Source organism: Choloepus didactylus, chromosome 1 (genome assembly GCF_015220235.1).
Source record: "Choloepus didactylus isolate mChoDid1 chromosome 1, mChoDid1.pri, whole genome shotgun sequence".
Classification (NCBI taxonomy): Eukaryota; Metazoa; Chordata; class Mammalia; order Pilosa; family Megalonychidae; genus Choloepus; species Choloepus didactylus.
In genome coordinates, this window is record NC_051307.1 from 91,772,690 (window position 1) to 91,798,717 (window position 26,028).

A 26,028-nucleotide genomic window follows, 5' to 3' on the forward strand; every position below is an offset into this window, starting at 1 on the left:
CTCAGAACTTTATCCCTCTGCCGCTTGGGCCAAAAACGTAGTTTTGAGGCTCCAGGCAACCTCTTTCAAACGTAGATGATAAAGGTCAGGATCCATTAAGTGCACAGCACCTACCCTGTCGCCGTGCACAACTGTGAGCATTTTATGTATCATTCTTTTCCTGTCTGAACAGAAATAAAGAGGAATGTTTGGGTTTGAGCCCTGAGGACTCCAGAAAGCCAGTCTGAGTAGTTTACCAGGCAGTGAGCAACAGTGAAAAAGCAGTCTCTCAAGTTAAAGCAACTGGGTTCAAATCCCCAGCTCTGCAATTTAGTTTGTAATTTTGGGCAAGTTACCTAACCTTTCTGTCTCGGTCTTTTCATCTATATAAAATAGGGCTTGGAATACATACCTTTTATAAGCACGGGAAACCCAGATGATGTTACTGGTGTATAGTCAATGTTCTAAGAGATAGAAATCACCCAACAGAGAAGAAACCAAGAAATCCAGTGTCCTTATAGTTGTTAACTTTTAAATCCCGCATCCTGGGTGGGACTGGCAGGGGGCAGGAGGAGCACCTCTTGCTACATTCAACATTGTGATTGTAGAATGTCTGCAGTAAATCTTTCTGGCCCTGACTGGCGAGTTTCCAAGCCAGTTACCCTGGATACCTATCTGAATAATTATAGCTTCTATATTTAAAAGCTTTCCTTGATATCAGTATCTCTGAGGCCTTAATGGTTGGTTGTTAAATGGTGTCTTTCTCATCTTGTCAATCAAAGAATGGAGTTGAAATGAAGGAATGAAAGTCTCATGTTGATGGCCTCAAAGCTTTCATAATTCAATTTTGCCAAAGTAGTGTCATTCTTTCTACCCTATGTATGTCTATGCAATTTTTCAATTATCCGTGAGTGGAAAAGAAGCATAAGGAATAGAAAAGAGAATGCTGGGTTATGTGCTTCATTCTGCAATCTGACATTGTGTGTCATCTGGGGAAAGCCCTCAACTGGCCTTGGCATCCTCAGCTCTTCAGTGGGGGCTTCTGGTAGAGACAGCATCAGTAAGCACCTTCCTGAGGGGTCTTTTTGGTGGTCTTTTTATAAAAGTGCCAAAGTAACTGTTCTGTGAACTTAAATGTGAAGATTTCTTGCTTAACAATGAAAGAAACAATCCTCATTTTTTCTTCATCTCCTGCTCAGGTTTGTCCTGAATGAGCTGGTACAGACAGAAAAAGACTATGTCAAGGATCTGGGGATTGTGGTGGAGGTGAGTAGAAGCTCAGGGTGAGTCAGGAAGATATCACACCTGCCTGAACTGACTGCTTTACCTTGAGGGTTGCATGGGTCTTATACTGCCCAGGTAGCTGCAGAAATGAAAATAAAAATTATAATGAACTCAAATATAACATGTAGATAATTTTTTACTTTTCCTCTTGAAATATTATAAGATATCTAAACAGGAGTTGGGGTCCCAACCATTGCAGTATTTGGGGGAGTCTCTTTGTTAGAGCTGAGTCTAGTTCACCTTGTATTAGGTGAACATTTATTGTCTTAGGAACTTCTCTTTGCTGTTTGACATGTGGACATGTATTTCTTCCAAGCTGTAAGCCACCGTGGGCACTAAGCATGTCACTCTGAGTGAAATCTTAGGGCTCATATGTTTCCTTAGATTTCAAGGAGATCATTGTATATGCCAAGAAGACACCCAAAGAAAACCCCACCAATGAGGCAAGATTGACAGGTACATGGTTAAGTGTCAACTTGGCCATAAATAAAGCAGAGCTCTGTCTCCACAGGGGTTCACAATAAGGGACTTAAGTACTTGGATGAGAAAACCTAAGAAAGTAGATACATAATTTAGACAGCCTAGGGCCCTGTTCTTAATCATTTTAAATGAGAGAATATGAAGTCTGAAAATTGAATGCCTTACATTTAGGCAGTAGAATTCTATGCAACCATCAAAAATGGTGTTGTCAAGCAAAAAGTTGTTCCTGATTTTTTAAAAATTTGAATGTCTGATATCTAAATTGCCTGCTGGTTCCTTACAATGGGCCTATAAATCCCCATCCTGGGATATCTGCTGACTTAGGGTTTTGTGTTTGTTTATCCTGAGCCTTGGAAAAACAGAGTAACCTGGCATATAGAGGACCTGAATTCTAATTTGTGGAGAGGTAGTCCCTTCTTCAAGGGGACAAGAAGGGGCACATCGGCCGAGCCTAGGAACAGAGGGCTTGGGGAGCTGGAGATAGGGGCCTGGGATCCAGGGAAGTCAGACCTTAGTTGTGTGACTTTCAGACAAGTCATATAATGCCCAGTGCCTAGACTTTCTCATCTGTCAGATGGGATAATGCTACCTGTGCAACCTCAAAACTTGACTTCAAAGCTGAAATGAGATTATATGTGATAGCATTTTGCAGAGTCTAAAGTATTAAGACTTTCTACTAGGCTAGATGTTTCTAGTTCTGAATCTTTGAAGATCTAAATTAGGAGAAGGGATAGGGGCAAATGACCATTGGAGCAAAAAAGGGGACCCAGAATTTCATAAAAATGTTGTCTGTCATTCTGGATATGGATGCCGTCCTAGCTGAATAGTGAGAAGCTGCAGAAGCATTTGCCCACAAACTCACCCAGGTGTATGAGCTGAATGGGTGCTGTGGATTGGGGCTCAGCCCAGAAAGCACTCTGGTGAAAATACTGTATTGACCAATGGTCTCTGCTGCTGCAGGGCTTCATGAAGAGAATAGAAGAAAAGGGTGTCCCTGAGGACATGCGAGGAAAGGATAAAATCGTGTTTGGAAATATTCACCAGATTTATGACTGGCATAAAGAGTAAGTGTTGCAGCCGCCCTGAGGGAATCCAGACCTCTCAGGTCCAATTCCTGCATTTGACCTAAGGGACAGGACTTGGGGAGGGTCTTCTCTCATTTTTCTCATCATCTGAATAATGTGGCTCCTTTCTCTTATCTCCACTCTCCTCTTAGTTTTTTTCTGGCTGAACTGGAAAAATGTATCCAGGAGCAAGACAGATTGGCACAGCTCTTTATTAAACATGTGAGTTTAATAATAAAACCTCCTCAACCCCTCTCACCAGGCTCATTTATATTCATTTCTTAATCTTCTCTTCTACTCTTCCTTGACTTTTCTTCTTTCTTACTCTTCTTTAAGGTTTTGTGTTTTTTTGTTTTTTTGTTTTTTAATGTTCAGGGCAATTTGGAAAGTGACCTCTTGCCCACTACATTTATTTAAAAACAAAAGAAACAGCTGTATTGAGATATAGTTCATATGCCATACAATTCACCCATTTAAAGTACAATTCAGTGCATTTTAGTGTATTCACAGAGAGGTGCAACCATCACCACCATCAGTCTTAGTACATTTTCACCACTCCCCACAAAAAACCCTTTATACTTTATTACCTCCCTAAACCCTCATACCCCAGCCACCCTAGGCAACCACTAATCTCCCATCTATAGATTTGCAGATTCTGGACTTTCATCTGAAATGGAATCGTGTAATATGTGGTCTTTTGTGTCTGGCTTCTTTCACTTCACATAACGTGTTCAAGTTCATCCACGTTGTAGCACGTATTAGTACTTCATTCCTTTCTTATGGCCAAGTAATGTTCCCTTGTATGGCTGTGCCACTGTGTGATGAGCATTTGGGTTGTTTCCAACTTTTGGCTATTGTGACTCAACTACATTTACTTTTATATTTTTCAATTTTTTTTTTTTAAGAGGTTCCTTGGAGGTGACTCCTAGGCATAGTTATAGGTGGGCTTAGCTTCTCCTTTACAACCGTAAAATATCTTTTCGAATATTAACTGGCTTTGTGTGCCCCTGGAGTGGATGGTACCTGTGTCCTTCTGTCCGTGTGTCAGCTGCAGGGCACTGTGCCTGACCGTGGGCATCTCTCCCTCTGCCTTCCAGGAGCGGAAGCTGCATATCTACGTGTGGTACTGCCAGAACAAGCCGCGCTCCGAGTACATCGTTGCTGAGTACGACGCCTACTTTGAAGTAAGCTGCTCAGGCCTTGCTCACATTAGGGTGGGGGAAGAAACTCAGGCCTAGACAGCTCCCTGCAGAGAGACCACAAGGGACCCCCACAGAGCACGGTTACCCCTCTGCTACTGGAGTATCAGTTAGCTTCTTAGCTAGATTCTCACGACCACCTTTGCTGGACAGGAGCTGAGGTGGCCTAGTCTGTGGACTGTTTTTTTGGATGCCTCCATTTGCAGAATGATTCTGTAACGCAGAGACCACGTTAGAAGCTAGATCCTTCTTACGGAACCCCAGAGCAAATTGAGCCCACCCTCTTCCTCACCAGCCCTCTTGAGACTGCTTGCTGAGGACCCTCCTCTTTGTTGAGATATTTGCAGCCACTTCAGTGGTCTCTGCTTCTGTTTTCAGAGATTCTGTCAAGCACCTCAGAGTGTTTGTTTTGCCACAGTCTGGAAATATTTATTTAGCTAGTGGAGAAGCAACACCATCTCTTGGAAAGAGCCCTCAGCCGAGTGTTTGGAATCACAATTGCAGGCTTGTTGTGTCCTAGGGAAAGCTCTTCCTTCCTCAATGTTTCCCTGAAGCAATAGGGAACACATAATACCCCATTCCATCGTGTCTCTCACGAGTGTGAACATGCTTGATGTTGGAAGGCAAGAAGGTGACAGTGGTGTGTGTTACATGTAGCCAATAACAAACTAGTGGTTATGTGAGCCAATTCTCCTTTTCAATGATTTGAAGTTGATTGGAAATATGAAGACCATCTTCCTTGCCTTTGAACCCCAGAGCACCCCAATTCTTTGGTTCCTTTTTTTCTAATGTAGCATCCTTGTGTTTCAGGAGGTAAAGCAGGAGATAAATCAAAGGCTGACTCTTAGTGACTTCCTCATCAAGCCCATTCAGAGAATAACAAAATACCAGTTGCTCCTCAAGGTAAGAGAGCTGAGAGCCTTGGGTGAGGGCTGGAGAAGGCTCCTCCTCGGGCTCTGAATCAGGCAGCTTAGGTTGGGGTTCTGTCCCCACCACACTTTTCCTCGAAGGAGTGTGAGCTAGTGTGTATGTGTGGGCTTTTATCTTGTCTTTTGGTTCCTTGCATCAGTTTTGACCCTAAATAAATTGCATTACTGTTGTTCCTGCCTTTAAGATTAGTCGTTATTGATTTTCTCTTTTCATTTCACTTTTTTACTTTGTCTTAATTACTGACTTGGTACCCCTAAAAGTTAAAAAATAACGAAAACATAAAATCAGAGTGGAAAACAAGGGAGAAAGAAAGGGAAAGGCAAGACCCTTAGGCGAGTAATACTTGATGAATACTCACCTAAAATTTGATTAAAATTTTAGGTATTAAAAATGTTTGACTTGATTTATCTTCTAGAAATAGGAGGTAAATGGAAGAGAAAGATTTAACTTGCCTTTCTCCCATCCTGTGCTGTCTTGATCCTCCTTTCCTCACTACCCACATATGCACTCTCTCTCCTCTCCTTGCCCTCTCTCTCTTTCTCCCTCTCCCCAGATGTCTCTTCCTTTCTCTTCAGTCTCCCATAGTTTTGAATATTCCTGGAGTTTTGTCTACATTATGGTGTCTTATGTGACATACAATTTCATTGCTCAGCTGCTGCAAACCATTGCCACCTCTGCTGGGAAGGAAGTTCTTCTGGGTATTCTTGCTTTTTTTGTGACGCTGAGTTTTTTATAGCTCTCTGACTATTTTACTAACTGATTGCGCCCCTCCCCACGCCCTTCTCTGCTTCCTCTACTTGCTAGGACTTCCTGAGATACAGTGAGAAGGCTGGTTTGGAGTGTTCAGATATCGAGGTGAGTTTTCTGCTTGTAATGCTAACTGTCTCTAAAGGGAAAAGATTGTCCCAGGAAGCTTGAGGGGCCAGGCTGACACCTCTCAGACTTGGGCAGTGAGAACCCCTTGCCGACAGCTACTCAGCAGGAAGAGGAATGGCAAGTGTTAATGAGCACGTTGAGTGTTTTTGCAGAATTCTATCATGGGCCAGACCAAAAAAGCCTAGCTGGTGTTCTCCATGAGGCTCCCAGAGACATGTGGTGGGAGAGGATGGTGTTTGACCCTGTAAGACCCTTCAGAAAGTAGGCACTTTAATGCACAATTTTATTCACGGATCCAAGTACTCTTTGAATCTGACATATAAAGCATCCATTTTCACCCCTCTCCCGCACCCCCTAAGAATTGCCCGCTAAGTGAAGTCCTTTGAGACATTGACACCATGAGGATTATTTTAGGCCAGAGAGGTTATGAACCATTCCTAGTAGGTTGTTTTAGGGTATAAACCTCTAGCATTTCGTAAGCCAAGCTAAGCTGTTGCTTGGGCAGCCAGGAAAGAAGAGAAAAGAAAGAAAATGCAAGAAGGAGAGGGAATTGATCAACAAAAGGGGGTCATAAGATGTCTTAAGATGTCTTAAGAAGAAGACAGGCTAGGCAGCCATCCCCCCACAAGCAGTCACCAATGCATGTGGATCCCTGGGTTGATGACCAGTATCCCCATCTAGAACAGAAAACCCTGCACTCCTCTTAGCTTGCACAGCACGGACCGGGGTCCTTTCCTAGAATAAAGGAGCCACTAGGAATCTTCCAGAATTGCATGCACTTCCTGCCTGGGTGCTGTTCGCCTCCTGAGCTTTTTTTTTTTTTTTTTTATTCTTTCTCAGAAAGCAGTGGAGTTAATGTGCCTTGTTCCAAAACGCTGCAATGACATGATGAATCTGGGACGCCTGCAGGGCTTTGAGGTGAGCCCTAAGGATGCTTCTCGGTCCCGTCTCTCCTGGGCAGCAGGAGTCCAGGTCTTCGAGGCCTCTTCCCTTGAAGGCTCTGTGCGCTGCCCCCTTCACTCGCCATCTCCACCTTTGTGCCCAAGGCCCTCTGGTTCACAGGCCTGGAGGATGCATCTACTTAGGAAGCCTGCTGATAGGGGACTCCTAGGAGGTTATAGAGCAGTCGCCAAACTGGGGTCAGAAAGTCCCCAAATGCTTTATAGCTGCTGGACCTGGCAATGGCCTCTTTCTTTTTCTTTCTTGCTTAAGAAATGCTGGAAAGGTGATGCAGCCAGGACTGTGTGATTGCAATGGAACCCAAGAGGGAAAGCTGAACACTTTTCTTTGAGAGGTTCTTTCTAATAAACAGGTCTATGTGGTGGCTGGCCTTGTAGTTTAATGAGTATTAATAGCTCTAAAACATCACAGTGTATTTTTCTGTTCTTTGAAGAGGGGAATCAAGTCTTAAAAAAAAGAGCCAAATGTCCCCAGGATTTGGTTTCAGTGACCTTTAAAGAGCAACTTTACTTTTCTAATTTAAACTTAAATATGTGATATTATTAGTTTATATCCAAACCTTGTTAATTAGCTAAACATCATGTTTTTTAAGTATTAATATAATAAAACTAGAACTGACACAGTTATTGACTGGTACTTAGTAGTTCTTGAACCCCTTAGAGGAAGATGTGGACCTTCTAATCCCGTTTCTTGGTAATCCTGCAGCCTGAGATCTAATTATTCTTTTTTGGAGAAAAGGGATTCCTGGAAATTAAGGTAATCAAGAAAGTAATAGGTCCCTCCCCGCCCCACCCCCCACCCCCAGCCAAACTAGAATAGAATAGAAAAGATGTAAGACAAACTGGTGGTAGAGTTAAATTTAGGAGCTGCTATATTCAGGTTGGGGTTAGTGAGTTGAATTCATGATGCTCTTGAGCCAAGCTTTCTTGTCCTCCTTGTCCTTCCAGCCCATCCTGGGTATCCCTCTCCAGTTTTCATTGCTTTGTTATGACCAGAAACTGCATGGAGGTTTTTCTTTGCTGTTAATTTCCATAGGCTCCCAGTTCTCCAAGGTAGAGATCTCAAGCATCCATGTAAAGCAGGCCTACTCAGCAAAAATATACTCTGTGTTCTCACACAGTTTTTCTTTGGTCATATTGGATGAAGTTTTACACTTTACTCTTGGAGTTATGCCACATCTGAGACCATTGTGAACAAACCAAGTAACCCCTTTTGCTCTTAAACTTTGAAAACCCTACGTTTTCTGAATGAGAGTCTGGCTTGGCTTTCTCTGGGTCTCTGGAGGAGCTGAGCACTGGGAGGAGGAGCAGATTTTGTTTTCTGACTCAAGTTAGACTTCACAGCAACTATCATGTGCATGCGTGTCCACTAAAGTCCAAAGCTAGGAGCAGGGCATTTTTTTTCTCTTTTAAATCAAGTTCTGTCCTCTCTTTGATCATCAAGATCCAGAAAATATGCTTTGCATTCCTTCACCAGTCTGCAAGGATTGAATGTACCTCCTTTCCTTCTGCATTCCATGCCCTTGGGCCTGGGAGAAATTAGCCCCTTCACTTAGATTCAAATCCCTGGTTTTCCCTTCAGTGTCTGCAGGACTATAACCCATGGGTCAGGCTCTGATGTAACATTAGTAGGGCTTTTAGGGATTTCCTGGCTAGCTGGTCACTGACCTGATATTAACTTTGGAGCAGGGTAGAGATAAGCCTGTTTGGCTGCTGACCTTGGCAGTAAGGAGCTGTGATCCAAGCAGAGGGCAGGCATTTCTCAGGAACACAAAAGAAAAATGACCCATGTGCTGGGTAATGTTTGGAATGAGACATCATGTGTAGGAATGGCCCACATTCACTAAACGGCAAAAGCCTTCTCCCAAGTGAGGTTGTGGTTCAGAAGAGGCCCTCTGGTTCCTGGCCCGTATGCTAGGATCTTCTCACTGCAGAGCACTAGAAAAGGCAGGGCTCTCTGAAAGCATCTGTGACAACCTCCAGCATCGAGGCATATGCCCTTTGAAGATGTGAAGGTGTCTCTGAAACCTGGTTAAAAATTGGCAAACTAAATACGCTCCATTTCCTCTACTAGTTGTCAGGAGGCTTTGTAACTGGAGTCATTTTATAAAGGATCACAAGAACCAGAAAACTATCTACCAGCATATAAAATACAGAAGTCTACATGTGGGCTTCCCAACTATACCTGTTGATGTGTAGGGAGGCTAAGACTTGAGAATTTCCCCATCCTAAACTAGTAGAAAGAAAAGAGAAGGCCCCAACTCATCTGATTATTTGGGGTCCTGGCTACAGAACTTTGCTTGGCCACAGGTTGGTTCTCAGTTCACGTCCAGGAGTGTAACCCAGGCTCTTGGTCCATACGGCAAGGGGCAGAGAGACAGACAGACAGTTCTCTGAGCTCTGGGATCAGAAAGGCTACTTCTGGATCCAGATGTCACTTACTTTCTTTGCTCCTTTTAACAGAAAACAAGAAGGGCCAGGATAATTCCTGAACCCGTTTTTAGCTAATAATTGCCACCTTCCTTCTGGGATTTTTCTGAAACTGATTCTTAGTAGTTCCATAGTTTTCCTTCTTTCCGTCTCTTCAGGGCCATTGTGTGAACAGGAAAGTGGCCACAATCTGCCCCTAGATGAGAGAGTGGGTCATAATTTGATCTCTTACTAGGGCTGAAGCTTTTGGTAACAGGTCTGTTGTCCATGTCCCAAAGCAGGAGGTTCTGTGGATCAAGAGGGTTGGGGCAGTTTCCCTGTTTTTTACTTGCTTCATGCTGGCCCCTCTTTCTGTCAGGGCACCCTGACCGCTCAGGGGAAGCTGCTGCAGCAGGACACGTTCTACGTGATCGAGCTGGATGCAGGCATGCAGTCCCGGACCAAGGAGAGGCGCGTGTTCCTCTTTGAGCAAATTGTCATCTTCAGTGAATTGCTCAGGAAGGGCTCCCTCACCCCAGGCTACATGTTCAAAAGGAGCATCAAGGTGAGGATCCCGTGGGGGTGAGAACAAGCAAGGAAGAGCTGCTACCTAAGATGAAGGCATTGGCATGAGTCAGTTTCCAGTACCTTGAAGATCTTTTAGTCTGATAACTGTGGGTCTTAGAGGTTGAAAAAATATATAAACAGTGATTATCTGTGAGAAAAAGTGGCAGGATGAGTGCCAATCCCTGGCACGATTCTGGAGGTTCCCAGAATCATGTTATTCAGCAGAAACCATTGTATTAAACTGTGGGATCCAGGGCAAAATGTTGATAATGTCTCCTGAAATGAAAATTTTGAGGAGCCGTAGTATGTCACTGATTTTTTTTTTTTAATTCACGTAAGTAAAAAAAGGATCCACTTGGTTTCTTCCAGATGAATTACTTGGTCCTGGAGGGTAACGTAGACAATGACCCCTGCAAGTTTGCTCTCATGAACAGGGAGACTTCAGAGAGGGTGATTCTGCAAGCCGCCAATGCTGACATCCAGCAGGCCTGGGTGCAGGACATCAATCAAGTCTTAGAGACACAGCGAGACTTCTTAAATGGTGGGTACTGGGCCTGCTTTCTAGCTGGGCTATTTCCAAGGAACCCTAGGCTTCCTTGGGTCTGGGCTCATGGTAAGTTATGAGCCCAGACCACATTTTGTGTGGACTTCAACTTGGTCTTTTCAGAAACACTATGTTTAGAATTTTTCTGAACCTGACTACGCAAGTGAAATAGATGGAGCTGGACTGTGGGAAAAGGCAAAAGGAAGACATGCTAGTTGAGGACCTTGGGCAAGTCAGTGCACTTCTCTGGGCCTCAGGTTGGCCATTTTGTATAAAGGTGCCTGAGCTAGACCTGTGCTTCTCATGGTGGCACGTGCTGTGCTGTCCCAGCAGTGCTGGAAACACAAACGCGTGGCCCAAGTCCCTAGAGTATCAACTTCACTCTGTGGTAAGTGATTTAACACATCGGTTTTATTTAAAAACAAATAAAAAGATAGATTATGTAGCAGAAGGCCATGACTCTCTAAGATAGAACGTGGGATTTCAAAGCAGTTTCACACTTAACGGAGAGTATTTGGGGGCTATGGTTCCTGGCCTCCCACTGTAGAAAAATTTGGTGAAAAAAACTGGGCTAAGTGATCTCTAGGGTTCTTTCCCATGCTAAAAAGTCTAAAATTAAACACTGGCCCCTGAAGAATGGTAATGAAAGTTGCATATAGTTTACAGTTTCCAAATATGTAACTTTGAATTAACACTTATGTTGATAAAATAATCTTATGTAAAAATATGTGCTTATATACAATTCATTAATTAAATTATGATTCTATTAATTGGGAATTTCTAATAGATTCTAAGCTGGAATGAGGTTTTATGTAAATGGATTCAGGACAAAAGAAAAGTAAGATAAGACAATAAGTCAAAACTAGGAATAATTGAAATAGCAATAATGGCTCCCATTTATTGAGACCTCACTCTGTGCCAGGCACTATGCTAAGTATTTCACGTATATTTTCACATTTAATCCTCACATCAGCATGGAGACGTAAGTACTAGCATCCCATTTATTTCAGCTAAGAAAAAGGAGACTCATAGACATTGAGGAATTTGTCCAAGGGAACAAAAATAGTAGGTGATAGAACAAGGAATTGAACTCAGCTGTATGACTTCAAATTATGCTCTTAACCACAAAAAAACTGCCATGTAGCTGCTAGTGGTGAGGCACACATTTGTCTATAAGCTCTCCAGCAAACAGAGCAGAGAAGGAAACGGGAGCAGACACAAGACACCATACACTTTAACCACACATCTGTCAGAAGATGTTCAGCTTTCCTGATCCTAAATTTTATGCAAATTGAAGCTGGTAGGAAAATGTAGGCTCTCATGAAGCTTATTTAAGAAGGCATAGTATTTTCAAACACTTTAGTGCAATTATTTGCATATAAACATAACGTTCCAATTACTTATGACATATTGATTCAAAGTAGGTTTGGAAATGTCTGCGTCACAATTCTTTGCTATATATTTAAAACTTGGAAATGCATTTCTTTGGGCATGATCAATGATTCAGACCTTTACATGGTTCCAAGAGACCTTTTTCCTAATTATAGTGAATTTATGAGAATATACTGAACTAGGTTATCATTACTTAAATGTTTAATGCCCACAGAACACTCTCCAGGGAGAGAGGCTGACCTCTGGCAGGTGCCTCTTATGTACTTTGATGCTTTCAAGAGATAAGGATGTGACTATGGACCAGTGCCAGGCTTTCATTTATAAAAATATTTGCCGGTGTCTCAGAACTAATCTTTCCCTCCTGAGACCTCAAATAGAAAGCAAGTGTTACTTATGTTGAGTCCTATTAAAGTGCATACCTATCACTGTAGAAGTATCCTTATAATTGAAAGTTTTCTGGGCCCCAGCTGTTAACCCACTTAAATAGTGGTTATAGTGAATACTGATAAAAACGACATAATCAGGCCAGCCCTTAAAGTCATTATTACACAATTTGACCTGTTTGGCTTTTGCCTGGCTCTTCCTCCTTAGTACTCAGATCTTGGGACTTTGTCATCTTAAACTCAGTGAAACAGTTCACATCTTTCCCTTTGAATTGGCTTTATCTCTTGTCTCCTGAATTCCGTTGACTGCCATTCTCCCACTCTCAAAATCTAAGTGATCTTTGATTCTTACTTTGCTTTTGCCATCCACCCCATGTCAGAGTTCTATGAAATCTATCTTCAAAACACTTGTCACGCCCATATCCTTACCGCATTCTTACTGGCTCTGCTTCATTCAGACCTCCTGCCTTTTACTTATCACTGCCTCTTGGCTTCTGACTTTGCCTCTTGTCTTTTGTCTTTTCCTCTCCAGTCCTTCCTTCTAACTGCTGCTCAAGTGTAGCTCTGATGATAGAATCTAAATTTGAAAGAGTTTTACAGTTCATTTAATCCAATCACCTTTCATCGTCTACAGAATTAAGTCCAAATGGGTTAGCCCTCTTTCTAGCTCTTTCACACCAAGGTACTTCCAACCTCCCTTACCTGCCTTATCCCCTCTTCCTCCACAAAGACCACAGCCCTGTGCTCCAGGTGAACTGGTCACATCCCCAAACACACTGCACAGTTGCTTCCTTCCTGCAGAGTCTGAATGTTGAAGTCCAGCAACTGGCCTTCTTGTGAAGCTCTTCTTTATTACTCCCACCCCACCGCCCCACACATATATACACTCAAAACATTCTCATACTACAGAGTCCGCTTAACCTCTTTTTGTACCACTCTTTGTGCCTCACTTATTGGCACTGTTTTATTTTTAGTTTTGTGTTTTCATTATTTATGTAGGTATCTTAGTTCTCACTGTACATTCTAAGTTCCTTAAAAACAGGGGGAGAGTCTTCTTCACATACACCTAGCATAAAACCTTGTACCAAATAGGCCCCCAAACCCTGTGGGATTCCCAAAATATGGAGTAACCATCTGCTCTTATCTTGCAGCACTACAGTCGCCCATTGAGTATCAGCGGAAAGAAAGGAGCACAGCTGTGATGAGGTCCCAGCCCACTAGGGCTCCCCAAGCCAGCCCCAGGCCTTACTCCTCTGTCCCCGTGGGCTCTGAAAAGCCCCCAAAGGGCTCCAGCTACAACCCACCTCTGCCACCCCTGAAGATACCTACCTCCAATGGCAGTCCAGGGTTCGACTACCACCAGCCTGGGGACAAGTATGAGGCTAGCAAGGTAAGTGACATCCCGTTGCTCCCTCCCTCACCACTCTGAGGGCACAGCCTCAGGGGCCACTCTAGGAGATGACATCTTTATATGCAGATCATTTTAGCAGGAAGATCCCACAAATACAGTCTAGTCTCAGTTATTTTTTCTTTCCTCCCCTAAAGGGAATGAGTTAGACCAATTTTCTCTGGCTTTAGAGCTGTCATCATCTGCAGAACCTAAGATAAATATAAGGTGTTATTGTAGTGAGAATTATAAAAACAAGTGATTTATACCAAATACAGTAGTTGTGATGTGGATCATCTGAAAGTCACAACTCTAGACTTTGACATCTTAGGAAGAGATTGACCTTTCTAATCATGTGACCTAGGCACCTACTGAAGTGAGTTCACAGTTCTTCACCATCTACTAACTGTTGTGCAAGGGCAGGGGCTCGTCAGGGTGAGGATGGGGAAAGCCAGCCTTAGATTAAACCTTTATCATAGATAATCCACAGTTCAAACATCACTGTGAAGGTAGTCATAGACTTGACCTTGGACCCAGTCGGCACGGCTATTTTGACCCTATAAGGTATTGTAAGAAGAGAATGGTGAACCAAGTCCTGGATTAGGGAATCAGGCTATCTGGTACTATTTCTAATTCTGCAACTCACGATATAACCTTAGTAAGTTAGTTACTTGGATTAGGCTTCAGTTTCCTCTACAACTCAATGGGCCTATGACTAGGAACATCTACTTTTGACCTACACTTTCTGATTTTATAGCTTTATTATTTTTTATCAAATATTAGTTGGGATTGATTTTGTTAAAATTGATTATGAGTGTCTAAGTTCAATTCTATATTAGAGTAACTGTACCAACTATTTCATTACATCACCTGGGAATTATTTTCCACCTTAAAAACCCCCTGCCATTGTATATGTTGAAATTACATTGGTATTTTCGTCAAACGTATTGAAGGATTTCTTGCTCTTAGTGTGCTCTAAGGGGCAGCCAGGCCACCCTGGGAGTTACGGGTCTGTCAGGAAGCGGCTGCCCTGGTGTAGACTTGCATGGAAAGGACATGGAGGCGGCACCTCTCATAGTAATGAGCACAGGGGAGGACTACAGGATTCTACTCCCACGGGGAATTGGGTCAGGGTAGGTCACGGCCTTGCCTTTGGAACAAGCAAGGGTCTCATTGTTACTCCTGTCTCAAAGACCATCAGAATGTAGAGTAAGGCCAGTGCTTCTTCAAAAGAAAAGGGAAATGTTATATCAAAGGGTCTGTGTTCTTTCCACTGGGGGATTGTGACCCCTGGCCTGATCTCTGCCCTGATCTTCCTCTGCCAAGCTGCTTACATATCCCTGTGCCAGTGCCCACTCTTCTTCCCATTGGTTAGTCCATATGCTGCAGGAAGGTTGCCTGCCAGGCTGGGGCTTCCAGGTGAAAACTACATTGTACACCTTCACCTGGGCTGGGGCTGGACTAGGCGCTACCTACTTAGCCTTGCTGATAATACTCTATGAAACATTGCTATGAAAAGCACTTTTATGAATTTAATTTCATTACTCAAGATAATATTCTGCCTGCTATTTGCCCTGCTACTGAGAGTTTGGCTTTTTAACCAGGCAGCAGAATGTCGAGCAAGCCTGTGTGAACAAGCCCTCTTGTGTTTGTGTCCCTCTCACCCTTGTCTCCTGGCAGAACGATCTGGGAGGCTGCAATGGGACCTCATCCATGGCCGTGATCAAAGATTACTATGCACTAAAGGAGAACGAAATCTGTGTGAGCCAAGGTGAGGTGGTCCAGGTCCTCGCCGTCAACCAGCAGAACATGTGCCTGGTGCACCAGCCGGCCAGCGACCATTCCCCCGCAGCCGAGGGCTGGGTCCCAGGCAGCATCCTGGCACCCCTCACCAAAGCCACGGCCGCAGCAGAAAATAGTGACGGGAGCATCAAGTAAGTGCCTCGTTGGCTTCCCCGGGAGAGCAGTGTGTGGATTAAAAATATTCAAAAACAAACCAAAAAAAGAACACAAAATGCAAACAAACGATAGGGAATTCCTGCTGCTTATTCTCGACAGTGCCACTGGAACAAATGTTTGAGTGCTGGAACCACACGCAGCATGGGGCATCCAGGCCGGATTGTTCCAGGGTTTTTTGGTGGTGGTGGTGGTGGTGGTGGTTTTCCTTTCCCTTCCGTTTATGATTTTCTGTCCATTTTTCCCCCTTTTCCTCCCCTACCCACCGTTAAGAAAAAAACCCTACTGAAACCCCAGGTGACAAAAGGCATGCCTTCTGTTGCTACATTTGACCCACCACAGGACTCACTGGACTGGACTTCTATTTATATTGTATTAAGTTACTGATATATATATTTTTGATTGACACCAAAAAAATTACCTTAGCACCGATGCCAGACCTGTACAGGTCAAAGGTACACTGCTTCTCCCAGGAGAGAGGGAAATTTTTGGTTGTCTGCCAATTCCTCTGTACAGATTGTAACTTTTTTTTTTTATTAATTTCCCCCCTCCCCTGTCACTTTAATATATGTTCATGGTATTTGTAAGATATTTCTTTTTCCTTATTTTGATTGCGAAGACCCTTCTGAACACATTCCTGTATAAAGCATTTTGCACTATTTAAAGAAACCCATATGGATGAAGTCAGGTTGTGCAATATAATGGAGAGTCACAATGTTCATCATTGTTACCTGTAATGTAACTAATAATTTTAAATGTACTATTTTAAATATGTAAAATAAATTTTCACCATGAGCATGTTTTCATGAGGTTAAAGGCTAGTTGACCCTTTTTCACCCATTTCACTCTTCTCGGACTTTCAAATGTGCAAATGATTTTTTTTTTCTTTTCTGTATTTTAGAAGTTTGTTGAATGCATTGGCAGTTCCTTCCTACCCAAAAAGTGCCTTTGTCGCTAAACTTCTAGCCTTGCCTACCCAGCAGCTTCCATTAGTTTTTCTCTAACTTCTGAGATGTTGCAGGTTGGATACTGTCCAACTGGTTCCCAGTAACTGGGTGACCTTGAGGTGCTGATATAACTAATGAGTAACCAAAAGGCAGCGTTTGGCTTGCATCCCCCACACTGGTTTCCTGGCTATGTGGTCAAACACGGAAGGGCTGTAAAGAGCTCTATGAGATATCCAAGCAGCCGCACCAAAAAAACTTTCTCTAGGTCCAGGGGATAGAGGCTACCTGACATCACCCTGGCCTCTCTAGGTAACCAGAGGCCAAACTGGACATAAGTAGTGGCCTCTAAGACACAATAAGCCCCATTCATTTCATCCTAAAGATACTTGTTTTTAGTGCTTTTTAAGAATCCCCAAGCCATGAAAACCAAGACCCTCTAAGTGCTAAAGTTCTTATTAGTCAATGGCTTTAAAGAGCCAACTGTTAATGATTCAAGAGCTAATTATCCAGACACTCAGCACTTCTTCCTCTTCACCTTTGGGTCTTTTGTCACTTATTCAGTCTTTCCATGGGAGGAAAAGAAGGAGGGATGTCAGGCTGGGTGAAAGAGAAGAATGCCAAATGCAGACTGGTCATTTTGGTTCTTGGTCAGCTGCTCTTGCACAAGGGTGAGTGGGGGTGGAAGGGAGCAAATGACTAAAATTGGATTTTAGTGTCCTTATCAGTCAAGGACACTGACCACACCCACCCCAGGGCCTGTTATGACGGCAGGAGTCAGAGTTGGTTGTGATGCCTACAGGATAAATGCCATTGAAACCCTTTTTCCACTCAGTCCCAGGGCTTGTGGCCAGGTGATGGAAGCACCCCAGACCATGATGACAAATTCTTCTGGGAAGAAGACTATGAAATTGAGCCTGATGTGCCACTTGTACTACTCGGTGTCTTCCTTTTGCACATTATTTTAACATTTCTAGCTTCTCACCAAGCATACTGAATCATCAAAAGGGTTGAAATAAATGTAGCGTGCACACTCACACACACACATGCACTCACATAAGCACACACACGTGTGCTGTGCCATCTGCCCTTGGAGTCTTTTCAGCAGGGACCTTCCCAACTCAAGATGTCCTCAGAAGGAGCCAGGGACTTGGATTTTGGGGTAAAGAAATGAGATGAGTCTGAAGTCAATAGGGTTACTTTCCATGACTGGTTCTCACTCAGATATGGCAAATGGATCAAGGTGCCAGTATGCAGGGAATCCTAGAGAACCTGCCTGAATATTCAGGAGGTTCAAGAAAAGGTCTTACCAAGAGGTGCTTGCCTTTGAAGAAACCCACTTTCCGAGAAAATTCAAAAGCATGATTGCAATTTCTTTTTCTTACTCAGAAGGTTAATTGTTGTGCATGTGTGCTAATGATAAGAATTTTTGGAACACCTTCCTCAGGGCACCTAAAAATCCTGACAGATGCAGTTTCTTAGAGTGTCCCCCTTCCTCCTAAATCTCATATGCCCCTCACCCTCCTGTCTGCCTAAATTTGACAAGGGGACACTGAAGGGAAGCCAAGACTCACTTATTCCAGACAACGATTAGAACTTCATCCTAACTCTATGACCACACCTGAAATCAATGACACCTGTCCAGAGTCACTGACTGTTTGTGACTTGGCTTTTGGTTTCTTTGTCTTTGGGTCCCAACGATTGTGGGACTCAAGAATGCTGCTCTGAGCTTCCCTTTACAGAACTGTGAAGAAGTAGCTCCCACCCCCTTGTGGGAAGAAAAAAGTTAGGCTGGTATAAAGGGATGTTGCCAGTCTCACCTCCCTGGGAGCACATAGCATCTTCTCCCAGCAGGAAAACTTCAAGACTCTCAGTGACTGGCAGAGCCCTATACGCACTCACAAACACTGAGTGACATGGAGAACATAGATCAAGAAACCAACCCTTCAGCCTAAAATGTCCAGGTAAATGAGTGGGGCTCAACTGTTGATTAAGTCAAATGCCCCCCAAGATCCTGCAATGAGATGGGAACACCAAAATCACCCTTTTGGGGCTTTATGCCTGGTCCTGGGAAGATGTGCTGACAGTAGTTTACACATTGTAGAATATAGCTCCCTCCTCCTGTTCCACCTTCCCGACCCCCCATCCCATACCCCTCCTCCATGGCCTTTAGGCAGGGAAGTCCTCAGTCCTGTAAGGCCTCCTCAGTATGATACAAAACCACTTAATCTCCTAGGAGAGTTTAACAATCCAGAGGACTCATATTTTCTTCAAATGCTGCCAGTCAACCCTGCACCTCTAGCAGGAGAGATCAGAGTTCATCCTCACTCGTTTCCGGTTGGGGGTGAGGTCAGCTGCCAGCCAGCACAGGAGCTGGTGTGCAGACTCGGGGCCTCCGAAGCCTGGGCTTAACCGGAGCCTCTCACCGAATGACTCACCCAAGGGTGGTGCGTCCTCCCACCACCTCACCCTGCCCTGACCTGCTGTTTTGATTGGTGCATTTTTTGGTACAACAGGAAGTCATGTTCATGGCATACCCTACGCATGAGAAAGCGGGCGGAAGTGGAGAGCACGGGTAAAAATGAAGCCACAGGGCCTCGTAAACCCAAGGATATTCTGGGCAACAAAGTCTCTGTTAAAGTGAGTAAGGTATTCCGGAGCTGTGTCCCCACCTCTCATCTACTCCCACCCTGCAGCATTCTCACAAGGCGATTTGGGTGGTGGGGATTTATTTTTTCCCCCGTGCAGGGACCAGAGGGGAAGTAGTTTAGCAGAATTTTGCATGCAACAGCAATTTTTTTTTTTATTTTTTATTTCTCCTGGCAACTTCAATTCAAGTAAGTACCTCTTTTTTTTTCTTTTATACCTTTCTCTTTATACTGTACAGATGTTTTATAGCAAAATTATCTGCAGCATTGTTCTCTTAGAAATGCAGGATGCTTGATTCATACTCAGTTCTCAAAGCTGCCCATTCAATTTCCTGAATTTGAGAATACGTGCAGTTTAAAGGGTTTAGGGATGCCCTCCAAACCCCCAACCCTGTGAAGGCTGAGGTTTGGAATTTAAGGGCTTCTGTATCCTTGGTAAAGTTTCATTTCTTTTCCCCAGAGTTCAGATGACATCACCTTTGGGTCATTTTCCTTGCCTCTCCCTATGCATGGGAAGGGAAGTGTTGCCAATTGCTTAAGCCCAAATTATTTCTTTGTAAAAGTCTATCTATTGCTTTGATCTCACTGCTTCTAAGCTTTGGCAGACTCCTGTTTTCCCCATCTTGAAATGATATGGTCTGCTTTCTTTCTCTGAAAAGATCTGTCTCTGGACAATGGAAATTAGATTGCCGATTAATTTTGTTACAGTGTTTGCACATGAACACTTTTTCCCCCTTCCTGAGCAAAATAAGGACAACTGAAACCCTTCTAACGACCTCCTTGGGGAAAAGAAATTGTATTTTCTCCTTCACCCTCATCTGGAAGTCCAGCCTCACAGAAGACAAGTTTAAATTCGACCGCACTCATGCTTCATTTGGTTGCTTCCATTGCTATTTCCCATGAGATCAGCAATTGCACATAATCCCAGCCTCCTCTCCTTGAAAAGAGCATGTTGCTGCCCTCAGTGATTCACACCCTCACCTTAAAAGCACTGGGTTTTTTCTCTGCCCAGTTTCCCATTGCCCTTGCTTTTCTGAAGTTCTCTCTCTCTAGCAAAGGCTGCTTGTGTTCTAACTGTGTTCTTTCTCCCCCCTTCCTCATGCTGCCCGTCAAGGAGACGAACAGTTCCGAGGAGTCCGAGTGTGATGAGCTTGACCCTAATACTAGCATGGAGGTAGAAGCAGCTATTGTTGTCCTGTTTCCTACAATGATTGTCTTTCTTTAATGTGTCTGTAACAGTGATCTTGCTAAAGGGACCAGCCAGTCAAGGATAAATTGTGATTTTAGGATATCCCTGGGTGTCCCATCCCAACTAAAATGAAACAAAACAAACAAACAAACAAAAAAACAGCAACAAAAGACTCTTAATTAAGCTTGATTTGGATAGAAAACTACCTAGCACTCCTTTTTTAAAATTAATTTTTATTGAGATATATTCACATACTATGAAGTCATACAAAGCGTACATTCAGTTGTTCACAGTACCATTATATAGTTGTGCGTTCATCACCAAAATTAATTTTTGAACATTTTCATTACCACACACACAAAAATAAGAAGAATAAAAATTCAAGTGAAAAAGAACAAAGTAAAAAAGAACACTGGCTGCCTTTTTTTTTGTTTTGTTTTGCCCCCATTTTTCTACTCATCCATCCATACACTGGACAAAGGGGAGTGTGAGCCACACGGCTTTCCCAATCACATTGTCACCCCTCATAAGCTACATTTCTATACAATTGTCTTCAAGATTCATGGGTTCTCGGTTGTAGTTTGATGGTTTCAGGTATTTACTGCTAGCTATTCCAATTCATTACACCCTAAAAAGAGTTGTCTATATTGTGTGTAAGAGTGCCCACCAGAGTGACCTCTCGGCTCCTTTTGGAATCTCTCTGCCACTGAAGCTTATTTCATTTCCTTTCACATCCCCCTTTTGGTCAAGAAAATGTTCTCCGTCCCACGATGCCAGGTCTACATTCCTCCCCGGGAGTCATATTCCACGTTGCCAGGGAGATTCACTCCCCTGGGTGTCTGATCCCACGTAGGGGGGAGGGCAGTGATTTCACCTTTCAAGTTGGCTTAGCCAGAGAGAGAGGGCCACATCTGAGCAACAAAGAGGCATTCGGGAGGAGGCTCTTAGGCACAATTATAGGGAGGCCTAACCTCTCCTTCCAAGCACGCTTTTTGTAAAAACAAAAATTTCTGGTTCTTTTGACTGCTTGCTTAATACTTTCTTCTCTGGTGGATTTGGTTTTATGTAGAAAATGCCCAGTTTCATTATTGGAAACTTAAAACACATTTTTTCCATAGAAACAACAGTGGTTGTTTCCCAAGTAAAAGACAAGAGCCAATTTAGTTTTTATTTCTCCTTTTGTTTTCTACTTCTCCCCTTTTTCCTCTTCTTTTTCCCCCTTTGTTCCCTTCATCTTGTTCTTCTCCTGGACCTGTTCCTTCCTTAATGCTCCAGCAAAATCATGGGCTCAGGATGGTTTTGTGGATGACCTGGCACCTCTTTGCTGTGTATAGCTGGTTGTTGGCAACGCAAGGTGCGATTAGAGCAGCTGCAGAACACACTTCGCCCAGTGCCCAGTGCTCGTGGGCAGGAAGGGGTGTGCCCATCTTGTGAAGGAAACCAGAAGCCCTGGGTGCAGCCTCCCTGCTGTGCTCTTGCATAGGCATTTATAGAGATGGTGAGACTGAAACACCACGTAGGGGACAGCTATCACTCTGGGCTATGGATACGTAGGAGTCTTTCCACCAAAAACACCCTCTCATCCATTTCCAACTTTTTCTAGTCCAAAACCTCTTTGGCATTATAGAAACATGACTCTGATATGTCTGGCCCCTGAGTTACAACCATCATAAATTTTAAAACCCTAGAGATTTTCAGCAAATGTGGAACTGGCTTTCCCTACCAATTTGTCTTTCAAGATAAATTATAATTTTATTTTTTTTTCCAAATCTGTTTCCCTAACCCAAGTAATGGATAAAAGTTTAGATATTTCCTCTAAGTACAGAATAGAGAATATTTTTTAAAAACCTTTTACCGCTTGTAGCCCTTAATTTTGTCACATAACTAGTTAGGCTTTTATTCCTATTCTGATTTAACCTAATCCTAAAGAAACCTGTCACAGTGTTATGACAAGCACCACAAAACCAAAGAGACACTGTGGGGCCTCAGAAGGGGTAAATCGGCTGTGGAAGAAGCTAATTGAGTTGAATCAGGCAAGAGGCAAGTGGTTGAAAGTATGGCTTTGGCCAGGATAAAATCATCCCCTGTGGTATTGCCACAGAGCTAAATTTGGCAGGTTTGGAGCCAATACAATGCTACACTGTGGGAGGAAGTGGATATGGCATTCATACCCTTATGTATCTTAAAGAACGAGGAAGCCAGAGGAATTTTCTGGGTCTGCTTTCCTTGCACTTCCTAGGATAGGCACCCACTCCCGTGGAGCCCACAGCCTGTCCACTCCCAGAAGGCAGAGACCTGTATCTCCAGGTCTAAGAGTTGCTGGCATGTGCTGGAGATGCCAGCTGCAAGAAGAGGGCAGCCAGGCAGAGGGAGGGCAACACCAGCTCTCCGTGTTCCAAAAGGCAGTTTGGAACCTTTTCTAGCTCTGGTGGACCGGGGTGGTTCGCACAGTGACTTTCCCACTCTGCCTTTTACAAGAAGTGGGCCTAGAGGTAAGGGGGACCAGGGGAGCCACACACACCGGGAAAGTTAGCTGATATAATCAGATCCTCCAGTTTATGTTTACATAAGGAAAGAGACACACACACACAGATCTTAGCCCTGCTTTGTGAATCGATCACCAGTTTCTCCGGTTATCCTCATGGGGGTTTGTTGCACAGGCCGAGTGATTGAGATGGCCACAGGGAGGTGCTTTGGGGTACCTGAGTAAAGGCATCAGGTTGCTAACACTGAACAAAGCCAAAAGTTGTGTTGAAGCAGGACCAAAAGTTTTCAAATACAATAGTTGAGACACAAAGTTTCTGTTAGACAAATCTCAGTTAACTAGAACTCCCAAGGGGTCCATGTGTTGGAAGCCGCTGGGCCTCTGGTGAACCCAAGCTTTCCATAGTCATTGCACACCTCATCTATTTCATACGGACCCTTCTAGGCATCAGTGGGCTCCTCTGGACGTGTTGCCATCTTGAAATCAGCTCTGAGCCCATGAGCAGGCATTGGGGGGAAGCAGGCATTTGGGCACCAGCTAGGTTAGTATTTTCAGACGCAAATAACAAATCAGGTATTGAAAGCCAACCTTTTCAACATGAGTTGAGAATTTTCTCAAGGGATAGGTAAGTAGAACCTTACTGCATTGTACATTGCTGAAAAAGAAAATGACCAAACCGAAAAGAGATAGACGTTAAAGACCCGACTTGAAATATAGTGTGTGGGCTGTCTCTTGAAGAGCTGTAGCTACTAAATTGATAGTCTGGGGCATCATTATCAGGCCTAGATTGGCCCCCACCTTCACCCTTGTCTTCTCAACTGGATTGCTGCAATAGGTGTTATTTCCTTGGGTGCAGTTTGCTAACTCACTCCTGCCTTCCAGACCATGTCCTGTGCCCTTAGTAAGCTGAACTGCAACTTTCCTGACCTGTGCTAAGAGCCTGTGTGTCTAGAATTCCAGCTGACATCTTCGCCCCTGTACCCTGTACGTTTGCCCTCTGCTGTGCCTCCAAATGCTAAATCCTGCCCTGCTAACTGATCGTCCTCAACCTGGTGTCAGAATGGTGATTCCAGTCCTAGGCTCCTATCTCCTGCCTCCTGCCTCCATGCCAATGTCATTACCAAAGCATTCTTTTATTTTTCTCAGCGGGTGGACTAAGGATTTCTTTAAGGAGCAATTTCTTGGGGTCTTGCTCAGCTGCTTTCTACTGTCAGCACTGGTATATGTCCCACTGATGTGTCTTGGGGAGAGGTAATAGGCACATTCTTGAAAGCTAACTAAGAGGAAAATAAAGCACGTTGACTCCTAGGAATCCAACTCAGGAAGCTTTCCAAGAACACCCGCTTATGTAAAGGAAGGTAATTCTGCTCTAAAGTTTGCATCCTTTTCTTCCCCTTTAGAGACACTCTAGTAAATACTCTCAGGAACAAACCCACACCCCACACCATAGGCTCTGCTGCAAGATTGGCTCTGGATCTGTGCCATCCACATGTGACCTAACAGCCCTCTTCCCTCCTGCCGATCTTTGACCACACTTCATAGAGAACTATTGTTTTAAAAATGACGTGTCTGTCCAGAGTTCACCCTATTTCTTTGACTTGCAATAATTATTTAAACTTTGTGTTTGGAGGATGAGGATTATATGTGAGAGAAATTTTCCTAGAAGGATTTCAGCCAAATTGGGCTTAAAATCAAACACTAGGGTGCCTTGGGAACACCTGGGGAACAAATTAATATTAATTCCATTTCTTTTCAGTACAGCTCAGACTGCTGCTTGCCTTTTATGGAAGAGGAGCACAGAAGTGATAGTGGGCTGGGAGCCATAAGCCCACCTGCCAGCTTCCTCAGTCCTACCCAGCCCCAGTGTCTGTGCTGACACCCCAGGCTGGACCCAGGGCTTGAGAGTTGAGAGTCAGCTTCTGCTGTCTTTTAGCCAATGCCCATCTCTAACAAGTCCAGAGCCTTCTCTAGTCAACCCAAACTAGACAGGTTCCCACCTCCATACCACCTCTGAAAAGTTGTCTGATAATTGCATTGAGGCAGACAATGCTTGGGTTTTTGCACCTGCATTTCTCCTCACCCCCAAGTATTGACACTTTCCTTCATCACACGCCAGGGTTGAAAGTCCTTAACCAAGCCTCCAGACTTAGGCCCTTGCCTTCAAGGATAGGGATTCTTAGCAGCTGTTGGGTCGAGACCAATTAATTAAATGCATTTTAATTTAAAAAAAAAAAAAAACAAAACATTTTAAAAGTGCCACACCACTTTTAACAGAGACGGTCAGTCCATCAGAGTAAAAGGTTGTCAGGATTCCAAAAAGACTCCATCTCTGTCCCTGCCATTTAACTTGCAGCCGGCCACATTCATGACACTGACTAAGGGCAGGCATTACCTTGGTCATAACAGCTTTCTGCAGTTAAGAGCAGGCTTTAGATCTTGTAGGAATACTTGTAAGATGAGGCAGAGAAAGCACTTGGGAAGGAAGAGCTAAATTTGGGAGAAATTTCCAATCAGAACAAGAAGACAGACTTCTAGAGTTCCCAAACCTTGGGAACTTTCAGTCCACCCCCAGCCCTTTGGTTTTCAAAGCTGCATTAAGGCAGTTTCTGGTTTCCACTGGGCATCATTCCCCCACCTACATCATCCTCCTCCTAACTTGGATCACTGCTACCCCAGGTTGATTTTAATCTAAAATACAGATCCTGGCAGACAAGAAGACCTGCCATCCAGTGCCGTTTTTTTTTTTTCCAGTGTGAATTTTTTATTCAGTTTTCCAGCTCAACAAAGAGGAATATCATTCCTGCCCATCCCTGCCTTCCAGGGCTTAAGTATGATTTAAATAAAAGTCATAAGAAGGCAATATCACATGGAAAGCTCCTGGAACAGGTCTTAGAAATCTGGACTCCAGACTGGGTGCTCTCAGCTGCTTGACTTTGGGAAAGTCACTTGGCCTGGCTGAGCCTCTCTGGGAGGTTGCACAGCTCCAAGTGTACCGCTGTTTATGTACATGATTGTAACCCTTTGGGCACCGTACAGTCTAAGGTGTGAGATCAAAGGACTTTGCTCCCTGGCACTTCTGACTCTGAGAACAGTAAGACCCCAAGAGAACAGGAAGTGGAAGATTCTGTGCCTTATCCCTGAAACTTGCTTTTCAGGGGGTGCGTTGGGAAGGGCTTTGGTGGATATCCTCATGGGACGTGACTGGAGTGTCCACTCCCAGCCCAAGAAAGGTTTTGAGTGTTCAGAGCTAACTCTTCTTCTCTTCCCCAAACCCACAAATCCCTAACCCAATCTCACACGTCTGCAAAAAGCTGGCCTGCTGCTCCCACCTCAGCTGCATTTGTCCCAGATTT

General features: G+C 43.8%; 1 protein-coding gene across 17 annotated transcripts in view; it reads left to right on the forward strand.

The window, feature by feature from the left end:
- The window catches only part of KALRN (kalirin RhoGEF kinase), a 749,960-nt gene that overhangs the window by 672,207 nt on the left and 51,725 nt on the right, over nucleotides 1-26,028 (forward strand). For 10 of the 17 annotated variants that reach the window (XM_037837128.1, XM_037837181.1, XM_037837192.1 and 7 more), the window contains 13 exons: nucleotides 1,179-1,245; nucleotides 2,704-2,807; nucleotides 2,960-3,029; nucleotides 3,905-3,991; nucleotides 4,817-4,909; nucleotides 5,741-5,791; nucleotides 6,653-6,730; nucleotides 9,560-9,745; nucleotides 10,117-10,288; nucleotides 13,218-13,456; nucleotides 15,134-15,387; nucleotides 18,870-18,993; nucleotides 20,116-20,175. In XM_037837128.1, coding sequence (XP_037693056.1) covers nucleotides 1,179-1,245; nucleotides 2,704-2,807; nucleotides 2,960-3,029; nucleotides 3,905-3,991; nucleotides 4,817-4,909; nucleotides 5,741-5,791; nucleotides 6,653-6,730; nucleotides 9,560-9,745; nucleotides 10,117-10,288; nucleotides 13,218-13,456; nucleotides 15,134-15,387; nucleotides 18,870-18,993; nucleotides 20,116-20,175 — 1,585 coding nt within the window. Of the gene's footprint in view, nucleotides 1-1,178; nucleotides 1,246-2,703; nucleotides 2,808-2,959; nucleotides 3,030-3,904; nucleotides 3,992-4,816; nucleotides 4,910-5,740; nucleotides 5,792-6,652; nucleotides 6,731-9,559; nucleotides 9,746-10,116; nucleotides 10,289-13,217; nucleotides 13,457-15,133; nucleotides 16,261-17,188; nucleotides 18,842-18,869; nucleotides 18,994-20,115; nucleotides 20,176-26,028 lie in introns of those variants that run through there. The other 7 variants (XM_037837215.1, XM_037837287.1, XM_037837198.1 and 4 more) reach the window with 6 other exon arrangements.